Source organism: Lonchura striata, chromosome 35 (assembly GCF_050655825.1).
Source record: "Lonchura striata isolate lonStrDom1 chromosome 35, ASM5065582v1, whole genome shotgun sequence".
NCBI lineage: Eukaryota > Metazoa > Chordata > Aves > Passeriformes > Estrildidae > Lonchura > Lonchura striata.
Genome location: NC_140737.1, coordinates 10,122,130 through 10,138,411, shown reverse-complemented (window position 1 = coordinate 10,138,411; position 16,282 = coordinate 10,122,130). Strand labels below are relative to the sequence as shown.

At 47.5% G+C, this 16,282-nt stretch overlaps 3 protein-coding genes across 3 annotated transcripts in view; 2 read left to right on the top strand and 1 right to left on the bottom strand.

Moving 5' to 3' along the window:
• The window catches only part of LOC146764373 (uncharacterized), a 198,762-nt gene that overhangs the window by 174,927 nt on the left and 7,553 nt on the right, over positions 1-16,282 (bottom strand). The gene's annotated exons all lie outside the window — the stretch shown is intronic.
• On the top strand, positions 2,823-10,556 carry LOC144248848 (uncharacterized). The gene is made up of 2 exons (XM_085565351.1): positions 2,823-4,709; positions 7,960-10,556. Exon 1 carries the CDS (start codon positions 3,905-3,907, stop codon positions 4,697-4,699), a length of 795 nt encoding a protein of 264 aa, XP_085421477.1. The 5' UTR covers positions 2,823-3,904; the 3' UTR covers positions 4,700-4,709; positions 7,960-10,556.
• On the top strand, positions 4,704-10,556 carry LOC146764374 (uncharacterized). The gene is given in 2 exon segments (XM_085565261.1): positions 4,704-5,619; positions 5,622-10,556. Coding segments are annotated over 2 exon segments (1,569 nt in total). The 5' UTR covers positions 4,704-5,222; the 3' UTR covers positions 6,794-10,556.

The following is a 16,282-nucleotide window of genomic DNA, read 5'->3' as shown; positions in this document are numbered from 1 at the left end:
TATTTCACTCTTTCTCTTTCTCTCTCTTTCCCTTTCTCTCTCTTTCTCTTTTTCTCTCTTCTTCTCTCTTCTCCCTTTCTCTCTCTTTTGCTCTCTTTTTCTCTCTTCACATTTCAACATCCACATTCCAATATCAGTCCACTTTCTAACATTAGTCCTACATCCTGGAGAGGTGAGTCTGCCAATCACCTCTCCCTCCTTTTTCAACTTCCTTACAAATTTAATTACTGTTGTTATGTGTGTTCTGCAGGCCTTTAATTCACGGCACCCTCCACCAAGGGCTACCAGCTACCCACAGCTGACAGTGCTAAAACTAAAGACTTATTTTGCTGTCACAATTTTCCATTCACAAGCTTGAAAGGGTTGTAGGAACAAGGTAAACAAAAACTTACTTCTGAAGTGATCTTGCCTGCAATAAAAAATTTAAAGCAATCCTTGTTAGTGCAATATAATTTGCAAAGAAGCCAAGGTATGATTTGGGAAGGGCATCTGAGGACACAGAGCATGAGTTTTACAAATCTACAATTTGAAGAGGGAATAGACAAAATGTGGATACAGTGGGGGAGACAGCAAGTAAGGAATTTATCTCTGCAATACTCTCTTTTTGACTGCCAGGAGACACTCTCTGAAGAGGTTCTTACGGTACAAACAATAACTGGATGGGAAGAGGCACTCTTGAATTTAAGCTTTGGTGTCAAAATAGGAAACTGCCCCTGAGCACTGCAGTGCTGGAGCACCCTGCCTGCAAACTCACCAGAGGCAAGCCACTGCTGCCATGCTGCAGGGCTGCCTGCAGCACAGAGGGAACCATGGCCAAGCCCTCCCTGCAGGCCTGGGTAATGCACACAAGGAATCACAATTGCTTCATAGCTCTCTAACTCATTCAAGAAATAGGAAACTGTAGTAAACAGAGATCTCCCTCACCATCTTTTTCATATGTGTGTGTCACACACCCACTGTGATGCTGGAAGTAACAAATTGTTTACATTAGAAGATACTGAAACTTTTTCTTCATCTAGCTTTGTAGTTTCCCTTTTCTATATGTAGCCACCTCCCATTGTGGGAAAAAAATGAGCCCTATTTTTTTACAAGTGTTTTGTATGCACAATTTTATTTGCTCTTCTAGATACACTGCAAGTAGTTAGCACTTCCAGAAAAAACAGCAAACAAACAAAACAAAAAAACGAAGAAAGCAAAACACATTTGGGTACATGAAAAAGGACTGGTTGGAAGGAAAATTGTTTGCTTGACCTACCAGGCAGCTGGTGTTACCTTTAGTTTAACTTTACACACTGAGAACACTTGATTGAACAGCCTGCATTGACTCAAATTAATAGCAGGTTTTGCTATGTCGCAGCTGTAAACTAGTTTTTCAATCCTAGAGTACAGTAAGTTATGTATTTCAAGATAAAAATCACAAAGCAAATTGGAAGAAATTTAGTACTGCATGAGGTGTGCACACAATTACAATTAATTTACCTCTAGAAGTCAGTTTATGACTTTCCTCTACTAGGATTGCAGTAGCTGCTGTAGCTTGAATACACACTGGCCAGCCTTGATTTACTGGATCCCACATCTTTGATAAATAAGCCATGGGTCTCTTTACTCCTCCCCACTCTTGAAACAAAACCCTATGAGCTACCCCCTTTTTTTCATTTACATACAAATGAAAGAGTGTTGCTAGTTAAGGTAAGCTTAAAGTTGATATTGGGGCTAGTTTTATCTTCTTTTTTCTTAGTTTTTCATTACCCTTTTTGATCCATTTTATATCATCTCCCTCTGTCAGTTTTTTTTATTCAAAAATTTTACTGCCTGTGTATTTCCTTCAATCCACAATCTATAATATCCCAATTATCTGAGTATCTTTCTGATTTCCCCCTTTGAAGAGGGAGGGGGAAGGGATAGAATCCCTGTGTTTCAGTCTGGGTTGAGCTTCCAACTACCCTTACTAAGCAAGTGGCCAAGATATTTTACCTCTGATTCTACAAATTGCAGCTTCCCTTTTGATACCCTTAATCTTTTTTCCCCAAGAAAATTCAAAAGCTTTATAGTAGCCTCTCTAACTTCAGCTTCAGCTTCCCCAGAAAGTAAAAGATTACCCACATATTGGATAATTTGTATTCCAGGGGGAGTGGGGAAAGTTTGTAGTATTGTTTCTAAAGCTTGTCTAAATAAGTCTGGGGATTCTGTAAGCCCCTGTGGTAGTTTTGTCCATCTTAATTGCTGTTTTCTCCAGTTAGTGGGTCCTTCCATTCAAAAGCAAAGATAACTTGCTCTCCTGGGCTAATGGGCAAGCCCAAAAGGCATCTTTAAGGTCTACTACACTAAACCACTGATGCTGGGGAGGAACTTTACTGAAAAGAGTATAAGGATTTGGTACCACTGGATAGTGGGTCTGAGTTCCTTTGTTAACCTCCCTTAAGGCTTGTACCAGTCTATAGCTCCCATCAGGCTTCTTTACTGGGAGTATTGGGGTATTATGGGGAGACATACAAGGTTCTAATGTCCATCCTTTATTAGTCCTTCTGTTACTGGCTTTAAACATTCCCGTCCTTCTAAAGATACAGGATAGTCCTGTACATGTATGGGACAATTTTTTTTTCCTCAGTTGTAATCTTTATGGGGTTAATATTTAATCTTCCCCTATTTCCCTCCCCAGCCCAAACTTCCTTGTTAATTCTTCTTCCATCCTCCTGGCCTAGTTTTAAAAGTCTAGCTGTCATCTTCCCATCTTCTGGAACAACCCCTATTCCTAATTTCACCTGTAAATCTTGTCCCAATAAATTGCTACCTGCCCCTGTGACCAAGAAAACATCCCTCATCCAAAATTTAGTTTCTCCCTCTATTACCACATTTTTAATAACGGGTACTGTGAAACTCTCTCCTTTTGCTCCTGTTACTATTACGGTATCTTTGCTTACACTATAACCTTTTGGAATATTTAACATAAAGGTTCTTTTTGCCCCTGTGTCTACCACAAATTCCAATTCTTCTTCTTGGGGACCCACTCTTAAAATTATCTCAGCATTCCCCACCTGGACCCACCTGCGCCCCCCCTCGGCCCCATGGCCCCGCGAGGGGAATTTGGGGAGGTGGGAGTGGGGCAGCGCCAAGGCCGGGCCCCCCCGCGCTGTCCTGGCGGGAGCGGCTGCAGTGGGGACCGAGTGCGGGCGGGAGCGGCCGAGAGCCCAGCGCTGCCCCAGCCCGACCTGCCCCAGCTCCATCCCTGCCCCTGCGCTGGGATGCTGTGGGTCTGGGGGGAAGAGGGAGCCGGCAGTGGGTGCTGGGCCTGGGGCCAGGAGGAGAAGGGAAGGAGAAGCAGGCTTGAGGAACAGAATGGTCAAACGATGCAGGTGGCAGAAGATGGGATTGTGCAGGAGAAGGAGGAATAGCAGGAGGAAGAGGCGTGTGAGAATGAGGAGTGACGAGGAGGAGGAGGAGGAGGAGGAGCAGAAAGAGGAAGCAGCAGAAGGTTCCACCCCTCCCTGTGTCTGCAGCCTCCCCCCAGCCCCAGGAGCGCTGCTCCCCCCACATGCAGCAGGTGACAGTGGAGGGGTATCCACGATTTTCAGGGGGTGAATCTTGGTGTTTCTGAGCTTTCTTGGGTTAAATGTTGGTGCTTTGGTTTTATGTGGCAGCTGAATCTTTATCTTTTGGAGGAGGTTTTGCTGACTTGTGATGTTTGGGGAGTTTTTCATCTGTGTCTTGAAGTTTGTGGTGTGTTTGGGCTGAATCTTGGTGTTTTGGTGGTACTTACAGACACAAGATTCCCAATGACTTCCTGAGATGAACTTGGGCAAGGTGGAACCTGCATTCCAAGGTGCTCTCCTCTTGTTCTTTCCCCAAACCAGGATTTGTCATTTCCAGGGTGTGGCTGGATGGAAGAGGAGGAAAAGCCCCGGAGATGCTGCAGGAGGAGGAGCTGCAAACCCAGCCCAGGGAGCTGTGGGGAGGAAAGAGCCCCCTGAGCCAGGAAGGCGGGCGGAGATCCAGGAGCTCGGAGCTGGTGGAGAAGCCTCATGGCAGGGAGAAGCCCCACAAGTGCTTGGAATGTGGGAAGGGTTTCAGCTGGAGCTCCAGCCTGATCCAGCACCAGAGGATCCACACTGGGGAACGGCCCTACGAGTGTGGGGAGTGTGGGAAGAGGTTTCAGAGAAGCTCCACTCTCCTCAGACATGAGCGGATTCACACAGAGGAGAGGCCCTTCCTCTGCCCCGACTGTGGGAAGGGCTTCAACCGCAACTCCAGCCTCACCGTGCACCGGCGCATCCACACCGGGGAGAGGCCCTACGAGTGTGGGAAGTGTGGGAAGAGCTTCATACGCATGTCTGGCCTGATCCAGCACCAGGTGATCCACACTGGGGAACGGCCCTACGAGTGCTTGGAATGTGGGAAGAGCTTTGGGTGGAGCTCAGACCTGAGAACACACCAGCGCATCCACACTGGGGAGAGGCCCTACGAGTGTCCCCAGTGTGGGAAGAGGTTTCGGACCAGCTCCGATGTCCTAAGTCATGAGCGGAGTCACACTGAGGAGAGGCCCTTCCACTGCCCCGACTGCGGGAAGGGCTTCAAGCACAACTCCGACCTCACCGTGCACCGGCGCATCCACACCGGGGAGAGGCCCTACGAGTGTGGGAAGTGTGGGAAGAGCTTCTCACAGAGATCAACCTTGACCAAACACCAACGGAGGCACCACTAAGGGAAGCCCTGTGAGTGCCCCGAGTGAGGGGAGAGCTTGGTGCGCTGCTGCAGCTCCATCCCCCATGGGAGGATCGGGCCTGGATGATCCCCAGTGACCCCCGTTGGGCAGAACCCTGGTGTCCCCGTATGGAGAATAAAACAGAGAGAAAAGCAATGGAGCTGATAAGGGGGCCTGATATCTGAGGCCTGACTGAGCAGAAACTGTGGGAGACACAGACACAGTTTAAGGCTCCCTGGGCAAGAAGAGGGGACAGTGGGGGGTGGCAGGGGTGTGACAGAGGGGATGAGGGGGTGACAAAGGGACAGAGGGGACATCAGAGCCCTCAGGAGGGGACAAAGGGGACCCTGGGAGGACACAGGGACCACCGCAGGAGGCCACAAGTGCCACCAGGTCCCTGACACCTCCCCTGTCCCCTCCCCAGGTGTCCCCGTACCAGCTGGAGTCACTGGTGAATGTGGTGGCCACCCTGGGTGAGGTGGCAGCCACCGTGACCAGGTTACAGAGGAACGAGCAGCAGCTCATGTCCCCAGAGTCCCTGCACGGGAACCTGAGGAACTTCACCTGGAGTCTCCGTGAGACCCTGGAGCAGGGCGATGTCACCTCCCTGGGCCACCGTGGTGTCCCCTCCCTGGGCCAGGCCCTGGCCGTGCTTGGGGCCACCCCAGGGGCCACCTGGGCCGATGTGAGAGCTGCGGGCTGGGCCTGGCAGGAGTTGGTGGTCAGGCTCGAGGACAGCCGGGCCCTGCTGGCCTGGGATGCCACCGAGCTCCACGACGCCCGCTGGGACGCGGCCATCGCTGTCATCCGGGCCGGGGACCTGCAGAACGTGGCCACCCGCAGGAGGACAGCTGGGAGCAGCCTGGTGGCCACAGCCCAGCAGCTGAAGGTGGCCCTGGGCAGGGAAAAGAGGGCCTTGGCAGGGCCATGCACAAGGCCCAGGTGGCTGCGGCCACCAACGAGGCCGTGGGAGAGGCCGTGGTGGCCAGCAGCCAAGCCATGGTGGCCACCAGAAGGGGACATTGGGCACAGGTGGCCCTGGGGCCGCTGGAGCACTTGGTGGAAGAGTGTGAAGGAGGCAGGTGGTTCCCCGAGGAGCTGCAGCGCCGGCTCGGGGACATCGAGGCCATCCTGGAGGGGACAAAGAAGGTGTCCCCCAATGTCCCTGAGGCCTTGGTGGCCGAAGTGGCCGGGTTTGAGCAGCTGTGGGATGCCAGTGCCTGCCTGGGCAAGGATCACCTGCTGGGGACACTTGGGGACATCCACGACCTCCTCTTGAGTCCCTGTGGTGGCTCCGGCGGCCCCGGTGGCCCCAGCAGGCGCGCCCTGGCCCAGCGGTGCCAAAAAGCCGTGGAGGATCTCCCCAGGCTGCTGCAGCGATGGCACCGCTCTGATGCCATCAGGGACAGTGACATCCTGGTGGGCAGTGCTGGCGTCACCAGTCCCCTCCTCATGTGGGATCTGAGACCAATTCGGAGAATTTTCTGGGAATTTTCATGGGCATTGTCCCACATGCTGATGGGAGTTTCTGGGATGACGTTACCAGCCGCACCTGGGGCCATTCTGAGAGCACTCAGAAGGCTTTTGCATTCCCCTGCTGCCTTCTGCATTTTTCTGCTTTTTCTGTTGGGTTTGGCATTTCTCTGTTGCCTTTTGCAGGTTCCTATTGACTCCCAGCATTTTGCTCAGGTGCTCATACTGATATTGATTATTGATAATTCCTTGCAGCTGCTCGCTGGCACAATAAAATCTCAGAGTTTGCATGGACAAGTCCAAGGCAGTGTGAGCTTTCTGCCAGGATTTGGGAATCCTTTACGAATCCAATTCTCACATCCCTGGGCCCCCCCCCGTTCCCGGCGCTGTTCCCGGGGGTCCCGCGGCTCTGGGGGGTCAAAGGGGAGGGGGCAGAACCCCCGTGATGGGTGGGGGGCACAAAGGGGGGTCCGGGCCCAGTGCTCGGGGGGGTCGGGGGCACTGAAGGGGTGCGGGTGCGGTTTTTGGGGGGTCCCGGTGCTCGGTGAGGGGGGGTCAGTGCTCAGCAGCGGGGGCTGTCCAGGGACCCCCCCGGCCCCCCCAAATCCCAGCCGGGTGTGAGAAACAAAGTTCACTAAGGGATTACTAAACAAAGTTTAATCAGGGATAAAAAAGGGTTTTGGGGCTGGCCAAAGAACTCGCCCTCAACTTAACCCTTCATTCTCCGGATCCGGTTCCACTGCAGGGCCAGGAACACACTCCTGAGTTTTGACATTATTCAAACACTCCCGGGAGGTTTGGGTGTCCCAGGAACTCGTGTTTGGGTCTCACCTCTGACTTGTCTGCAGGACATTCTGTAGATTAAGTCGATATTTTTGATTCCTTCTCATGGTTCCACGCTGTTGTTTCAGACCCCCTGATAAATTCATAAATTCTTCTGAGCTTTGTGTCACTGGTATCACCTGGTGAGGCTGGTCCACAGATGTGGGAAACACTGGAATTGTTTTACACCTGAGTCAGTCACACAAAAGCATTTTAACATTACATAGTCTCTATTCCGGTATTTATTATTGATCTATTTAATGTTTATCTATTTTTACTATATTAAGGCCTATGATATAATATCTGTTTATTACTCTAGCAGTAAATTTGTTATATGCTGCACACATAAACGGATTGATTTTATTGTACCAGCGAGCAGCTGCAAGGAATTATCAGTAATCAATATCAATATCAAGTACCACAGCAAAATCCTCGTGCTCAATAACAACGTGCAGAAGGCAATACAGAATTTCAAAAGCTGATTATTCTATTGTCATTTATAACCCGGCTCTGCTGCAAGGCACCGAGGGGCTCATTCAGCCCCTGACCCACCGCCACCCCCATCAGTGTCCCCAGAGCGTCCTCAGAATGTCCCCAAGTGTCCCCAGTGACGTCACCCCAGGAACTCCCATCAGCATTTGGGACAATTGCAATGAAAATTCCCAGAAAATTCCCCGAATTCGTCTCAAATCCCGCGTGGGGAGGGGAAGGGGGAGAAGTGACAGCAGCGATGTCCCTGATGATGTCACCGTCCCCGACGATGTTACAGCGGTGACATCGCTGTCCCTGCAGCAGCCTCGGGATGTCCTCTGTGAAAAATGCATATTTTATGGTTGGCTTTTTGCAGGTATTAAATTGAATAGGATTTGCATTATGTTACATTGATTAGTAGTGCTGTATTAACATTTTAATGGTAGGGTAAATGTAGATTTGTGGTTAAAATGGAGCTTTTGTGGTTAAAACAGAAACTCTGTGCGTGGGAAGAAAGGAATGAGGTATTTGCACCGGGACAGCAGCCGCAGGACACCGAAATCTTCCAGAGAAAAAGAATTTACAGCTTATTGTAAATGCAGGCGGGCCGGGGGGAAGAAATGACGATGCCTGACTCCAGCTCAGAAGGATGAATGATTTCTTTATTAGAACTATACTAATATACATTAATATACTGTTTAAAGGAGACACTAAAACTACAAACCTGCTTTTTCTATTCATATACTGTTTAAAGGAGATACTAAAACTATAAACCTGCTTTTTCTATTCATACACTGTTTAAAGGAGACACTAGAACTACTAACCTGCTTTTTCTATTAATATACCATTTAAAGGAGACACTAAAACTACAAACCTGGTTTTTCTATTAATACTCTATTTAAAGGAGACACTAAAACTACAAACTGCTTTTTCTAACTCCCAAATCTAACTCCTCACAACTTGTGACCCTCTCTGAGATTCCAGCCCCAGGTGGGTTGGATTGGCCCCAGGCTCAAACGATCCTCACCAGAGCCCAACCCAGCAACCACCCCACAACAATTTGGGTAACAAATTGTTAAACAATTCTCCAAACACGTTCCACATACTAAAACAAGGAGCAGAAACAGAAATTGTTTTCTCTCTCGTTTCCCTCTGTGCTCCTCTGTGGAAAATGCTGGGAGGCAGAGCAATGTGCTGCCACAAGCGCTCCCTGATTAAAGGAAATTCACTCTCCGTGCCCCGCTCAGCCCTGCGGGCGCCGCGGGATTGAGAAGAGGCTGCCACTGCTCCGGGTTCTGTGACTGGACAGGATTGATGCATCATGCATGAGATCGATGAATATGCAACAGGCTGCTGCTTTTAGGTTATTCCTTGTTCAAGGCGTGGTTTTGGCAGCTCAGTGCCCGAACCATCCGGACGTCCGTAATCCCTCGCTTTTTATTGTCTTGTCACTGTCCTGACCTCATTGTCCACATTGTTGTTGCTCTGATTTTATCGCTGGTTTTTAATAACTGTTTTATTACTAGTAAACTTTTACAATTTTAAAAACCAACTGACTGGTGTTTTCCACAGTGCCCAAAAACATCCAGATGTCCAAAATTCTTCACTTTTTATTGTCTTGTCATCGTCCTGACCCTCATTGTCCAGATTCTTATTGCTCCGATTTCATTGCTATTTTTATAACTATTTTGTTACTAATTAACTTTTTGAATTAGTAAATTTTTAAATTTCAAAAACCAGCGAGTGGTGCTTTTCACAGTGCCCAAGAACTCCTGGATGTCCAAAATTCATTTTTTATCATCTTGTGGTGTTCTCATCCTCATTGTCCACATTTTTATTACTCTGATTTTATTTACTTTTTTTTTTTTTACTCACTATTTTATTACTAATAAACTTTTAAAATTTAAAAAACAACTGATTGTTATTTTCCACAGTGCCCAAAAACTCCTGGATGTCTGAAATTCTTAATTTTTTATTGTATCATGGTGCCTGACCCTCGCTATCCACATTTTATTACTCTGATTTTATTTTTAAATTTTATTTTATTTTATTTCTTATTATTTTATTTTTATTTTTATATGTCTTAATAATTGTTTTATTACTAAGAAACTTTTAAAATTTCAGAAACAACTGATCTGTGTTTTCACAGTGCCCAAAAGCTCCTGGATGTCCAAAATTCTTCATTTTTTATCATCTCGTGGTGCTTTGACCCTCATTGTCCAAATTTTTATTACTCCTCTTTATTGCTATTTTTATAACTATTCTATTACTAATTAACTTGTTTGAATCAGTAATTTTTAAAATATTTTAAAGAACCAGACTGGCATTTTTCACGGTGCCCAAAAACATCCGGGCATCCGAAATTATTTTCTTTTTATCGCCTTGTGGTGGCCTAAATGTCATTGTCCAGATTTTGATAACTCTGATTTTATTTTGTATTTTAATTTTATTATTTTTATTATTTTAATTTTTTATTTTATATTTTTAATAACTATTTTATTATTAATAAACTTTTAACATTTCAAGAACAACTGATCGGTGTTTTCACAGTGCCCAAGAACTCCTGGGTGTCCAAAATTCTTCATTTTTTTATCATCTTGTGGTGTCCTGACTCTCATTGTCCACATTTTTATTGCTCCGATTTAATTGCTATTATAATTATTATTTCATTACTAATTAACTTGTTTAGTTATTTATTACTAACTAACTTGTGTAATAATTAGTTTATTATTAATTAACTTGTGTAATTAGTGATTAGTTTGTGATTTTATAGACCCGCGATCGGCGCTTTCAGAGCTCGCGGCGAGCGGGAAACGTTACACGGGAACGAGCTTTGGATCGATTCCTGTGTGATACTGATCAATAATCAATAATCAATAATTAATGCTGGATCGATTCCTGTGTGATACTGATCAATAATCAATAATCAATAACTAATGCTGGATCGATTCCTGTGTGATACTGATCAATAATCAATAACTAATGCTGGATTGATTCCTGTGTGACATTGCTCAATAATCAATAATTAATAACTAATACTGGAACTATTAATTTGTGATATTGATTAATTAATAATAAATAATTGACATTGGATTGATTCCTCTGTAGCATTGATTAATAATAAATAATAATGAAGAGTGGATAAAAGTTTCTGTAATATCGAGTGATTAATAATTAATAATTACTAATATCTAATAATATAGATTGATTCCTTTGTGATATTGATTAATAATTTATAATTTATATTGGATTATTTTATTTTTAACATTGATTAACACTATTGGATTTGTTACTTTGTAATATTAATAATAATTAATAATATAGGATTGATTTCCTTGTAATATTGATTAATAATAAATAACTAATAACATAGGATTAATTTATGTGTAATATTGATTCTTAATAATCAATAATTAATAATTAATTTTGGATAGATTTCTTTGTAATATTGATTAATTAATCCTTAATAATTAATAATAGATCAACTTATTTTTAGTGTTGATTAATTAATAATCAATAGTTGATATCGGATAAATTTATTTGTAATGGTTAATAATTAATAATCAATTATCAATAATCAATAATCAATAAATAATATTGGATTGATTTCTTTGTAATGTGAAAAATGCCGATTGAATGATGCACTGCTATTGATTATTGATAACTCCCTGCTATTGATTATTGATAACACCCTGCTATTGATTATTGATAATCTGCTATTGATTATTGATAATCTGCTATTATTGATAACTCCCTGCTATTGATCATTGATAACTCCCTGCTATTGATTATTGATAATCTGCTGTTGATTATTGACAACTCACTGCTATTGATTATTGATAATCTGCTATTGATTTTTATAACTCACTGCTATTGATTATTGATAATCCGCTATTGATTATTGATAACTCACTATTGATTATTGATAACTCCCTACTATTGATCATTGCTAACTCTCTGCTATTGATTCGGATGTGTGGACATGAAGGAACAATGGGAAAGGAAATCTCCTTTTTTTTCCTTTTTTCCCCCATTTTTTTCTCCTTTTTTTGCCCCTCTCTCTCCCGTGACAAAAATGAAGATTTGCTGAAAAATCGATAAAATGGGAAACAGAACTTTTTAAAAATTGCTTTTTAAAAAAAAATCAGTGAACAATTGGAGCTGGATAATTGGTTCTTTAATGACTTTAAATTCGTGCTTTGGGTTTTTTAATCAATGCTTTAAAAAAGAACCTTAAAATCCAAACTGGAACAAATTCCCCAAGTGTCACCAACCCCACCGGTGTCCCCAATGTCCCCAAACTCCCCAAATGTCCCCAAACCTCCCCAAATGTCCCCAAACTCTCCAAATGTCCCCAAATATCCCCAAACTCCCCAAATGTCTCCAAACCTCCCCAGATGTCCCCAAACCTCCCCAGACCTCCCCAAATGTCCACCAGGCCCATCCCTGCCATGTTCTCCACGCTGGGCCTGGTGGCACCTGTTGGGACATTGGGCACACGTCACCGACACCCCCGGGTGGCACTGAGCCCGTCCTGGTGGCACCGGCCACCCCCCGATGTCCCCAGCTCTGCTCCTGATGTCCCTTAGGAGATCCCAGTCGTGTCCCCAGTGTCCCAAACCCCATCCCCGGTGTCCCCAACCCCATCCCAGGTGTCCCCAGCCCCATCCCAGCTGTCCCCAGCCCCATTCCTTATGTCCCCAACCCTGTCCCCAGTGTCCCCAGGCATCTCTGCTGTCCCAAGACCCTCCAAACCCCATTCCCGATGTCCCCAGCTGTCCCCAATCCCACTCTTGATGTCCCCAACTCCGTCCTGGTGTCCCCAACTCTATCCTCAATGTCCCAAACCCCATCCCAGGTGTCCCCAGCTCCAGTCCTGGTGTCCCAAGACCATCCACACCCCATCCCTGATGTCCCCAGGTATCCCCAACCCCATCCCTGATGTTCTCAAGTGTCCCAAACTCCGTTCCTGATGTCCCCAGCTGTGGCCAAACCCTGTCCCTGATGTCCCCAGGTTTCCCAAACTCCATCCCTGATGTCCCCAGGTGTCCTCAAACCCCATCCCTGATGTCCCCATGTGTCCCTCACCCGCCACCACCACAGTGACCCGGTGTGGCACGTCCCAGCCGGGCCCCAGGGTGGTCACCAAAGTGTCCCCCTTGGTGTCCCCCTCAGTGTCCCCCAAGCGTGGCCGGGTGTGTCCACGGGCGCGGTGCTCCCAGCAGATCTCCACGTCCAGCGGGAAGAAGCCGACGGCGTCGCAACGCAGCTCGGCCGGGAGCCCCAGGGACAGCCGGGACGGCAGCAGGGGCTGGGAAACAGGACAGTGAGCTGGGGATACTGTGAAGGACTGGGAGGGACTGGGAGGGAACTGGGAGGGACTGGGACATACTGGGACATATTGGGAGGGACTGGGAGGTAACTGGGATGGACTGGGAGGGACTGGGACAGCTGCAGCGACATCTCCCTGGCGCCCGCCGGCGGCTGGGAGGATCGTGGCCGTTCTGTGCCCAAAAACCCCCAGAACCCCCCCCAAAAAAAATACCAAAAATGCCCCCAAAACCCCCAAAAATCACCCACCGAACCCCCCAGGACTTCCCAAAAAGCCACAAAAAACGCTCCCAAAACCTTCAAAAAACCATTCAATGCCCACAGCGCCCCCTAGTGGCCATGAGGACCGAGGCTGTTCCGTGCCAGTAGCGCCCCCTGGTGGCCGGGAGGGCCAAAACCACCCACTGCCAGTGGCGCCCCCTAGCGGCTGGGAGGAGCAAAGCAGTTCCATGCCTGCAGCGCCCCCTGGTGGCCGGGAGGACCAAAGCAGTTCCATGCCCACAGCGCCCCCTGGTGGCCGGGAGGACCAAGGCTGTCCATTGGCGCCTCCCAGTGGCCAGGAGGACTGAGGCCGCCCACTCCCAGCAGCGCCCCCTGGCGGCCAGGAGGACCCGACACCCCCTGCTCGGTGGCGCCCCCCGCTGTCCCCGCAGGGCTCCGCAGCCCCTCCCCTCCCCTCACCTGCGCGGTGCCGGGGGGGCTCCCGTGGCCCCCCAGGAACAGCAGCACCCCCGGCGCGGCCTCGGTGCGGTGGGTGGCGGCCGAGTCGAAGGCCAGCAGGCGCCGCGTGGCGCCGTGGCGGTGCCGCAGCCACTGCAGCGTGAAGGGCTCGGCCGGGGGCGCGAAGGCGCAGTGCAGCTGCCCCGGCGCCCCCAGCAGCGGCCGTGTCTGCGGCGTCTGCGTGGACACCAACAGGGACACTGCGGGGTGGGACAGGGCATCATGGGTGTAGGGACATCGGGGACACTGGGGACATCGGGGATGTGGGGGATATCAGGGACATTGTGGGGTGGGACAGGGCGGTCATGGGGTGGGGGGGCATCGGTGACACTGGGAGAACATTGGGGATTTAGGGACCTCAGGGATGTGGGGGGACATTGGGGACACCAGAGACATTGGGAACAATGGGGATGTGGGGGGACATCAGGGAAAATGGGGATGTGGAGGGACATTGGGGACATCCGGGATGTGGGGGATGTGGGGATAATGGGGACATCGGGGACAATGGGGGAACATCAGGCACATCAGGGACATTGGGGATGTGAGGACAATGGGGACATCAGGGATGTGGGGACAACAGAGGGACATTGGGGACATGGGGACAGTGTGGGGGCATACGAGACATTGGGGGACATGGGGACAATGGGGGACATTGGGGACAATGTGAGGACATTGGAGACATTGAGATATTTGGGCCAATGGGGGACATTGGGGACATCAGAAACATCAGGGACAATGGGCGAACACTGAGGACATGGGGACAATGCTGGAGCATCGGGGACAATGGGGGAACATTGCGGGGACATCAGGGACATCAGAGACATCAGGGACATTGGGGACATTGGGACAGTGGGGGGACAATGGGGACAATTGGGATGTGGGGTGTCCTGGCTTGTAAGATCAGCATGTATTCTATTTGCCATCTGTTGGAGGTTGGGCAGTTTTCTTATCTCTTCCAAGAACAATGTCTCCTTCCGGGGAGATATCTTCTGTTCATGGACCATTGAATGACTCACTGCATGACCGGTAAAGTTACATCATCCCATTGTGAGATGCTCCACCCAGAGGGAGGAGCCAAGAATTCCTACCTGCATAAAATCAGCACTTTTTGAGACACTGGCAGCCACTTCGCTGGATTCCCCGAGGAGCAGCTTCTTCTCTGCTGGATTCCCAGAGGAAGACCAGGCCCAACTACTACCAGACCTTCAGAGAAAACTCCACCCTTCTAGAGATCACCGCTTCAGCAGCATTTCATCTGCCACTCCAGGAGGAGCAGCCACCATTTAACTGGACTATTACCAACACCCTGACTCCTCAGGGTGTCAGGTTTCTGACTCTATCACTAGTTTTGTTTGTACTAATTGCATTTTTTTTAATTTAGTTTTTTTCCTAGTAAAGAACTGTTATTCCCATTCCCATATCTTTGCTTGAGAGCCTTTTAATTTTGAAATTGTGGTAATTCAGAGGGAGGGGGGTTTACCTTTTCCATTTCACAGGAGGGTCTTGCCTTCCTACACAGACTCCTGTCTTTTCAAACCAAGACATTGCATCAGCCCGTTCAGGGAAAACGGCTAAAGATGTCTCTAGAACTTCACTGCTGCTTTTGTAACTCTGGGTATACCACCTGAAGTAAAGGCAATGGCCCAGCTTATACTTCCTGCTGAGTTGCTGCCTGTTTTGCCTTTGGGGAATTATGCACAAAACAGGTATTCCTCATTCCTCAAAAGGCCAATCTGTCACTGAACGGGCTCATGGCTCCCTCAAGCGTCTCCTGGTACAATAGAAAGGGGGGCCAGAGAGGACAACCCTTCTGAGAGACTGCAGAAAGCCTTTTATGTGTTCAGCTTCTTGAAATGATCTTTGATGGACCCCAAACCTTGATTGTTTGACATTTTAATTGTAATTCACAATTGCAACAAAAGGAAAAATCCCTTGCCTTAGTGAAGGATCCAGGATCTGGTAAGATATTGGGGCTTTATCCTTAGGTCACCTGATGTCACCTGGTGTCACCACTGAGTCAGGAACAAGAGTCAGGCGACACATAAAATCTAACTCTCTCCAGGAGACTAATACTAATTTTATTAGGAACCCATTTCTTTTTATACACTGCTCCAACACCGGTAGACCTGACTGGTCCTTTAATCAACACACCTCACATGATTGGCTAATTAAGGAAATACCCTTTATTAAACATCTTATAAGAAAACAACTGTTCAAAACACCAGCTGCAAGATTGCTTTAATTCTTTCTCTCAGCCTTCTCAAAACTCCCCAGAACAATTCCTAGGAAAGTTTACCTGGCTTTCTCTCTGACCAGGCTGGGGTAGAGGTTTTGCTTGCATGTCCACAGAGAATGGTTCCAAGTGGTTTCCAGCAAACAATGTGAAGGCGTTTTGAGATTCTTTGACTGCATCATTTGCAGATTCACCTTGAACATCAACATTGGAAGAGAACCCTTGTGAACAGGACCTCGCCAACACATCAGCACCTGTTTAACCTCTAACAGACTTATGCCCTTGGGGAAATGGTTATGATTACCCAGTGGTATAAGGGCTTACAGGGCTAGATCAGCTTCTGGGGGATTGGAGACTTGGTGGATGGATAAGAAATTTAGTTAAAATAGGCTTATATGTATTAGGATTATATTATGTATTGTTATGCTTATTCCTTGTATTTTATATTGTGTGAAAAAATTAATAGACAAATCACTTAAGAATGTATTTTTGTTTGAACAGATAGGGGGAGGTATGGGGAACAAACCAGAGAG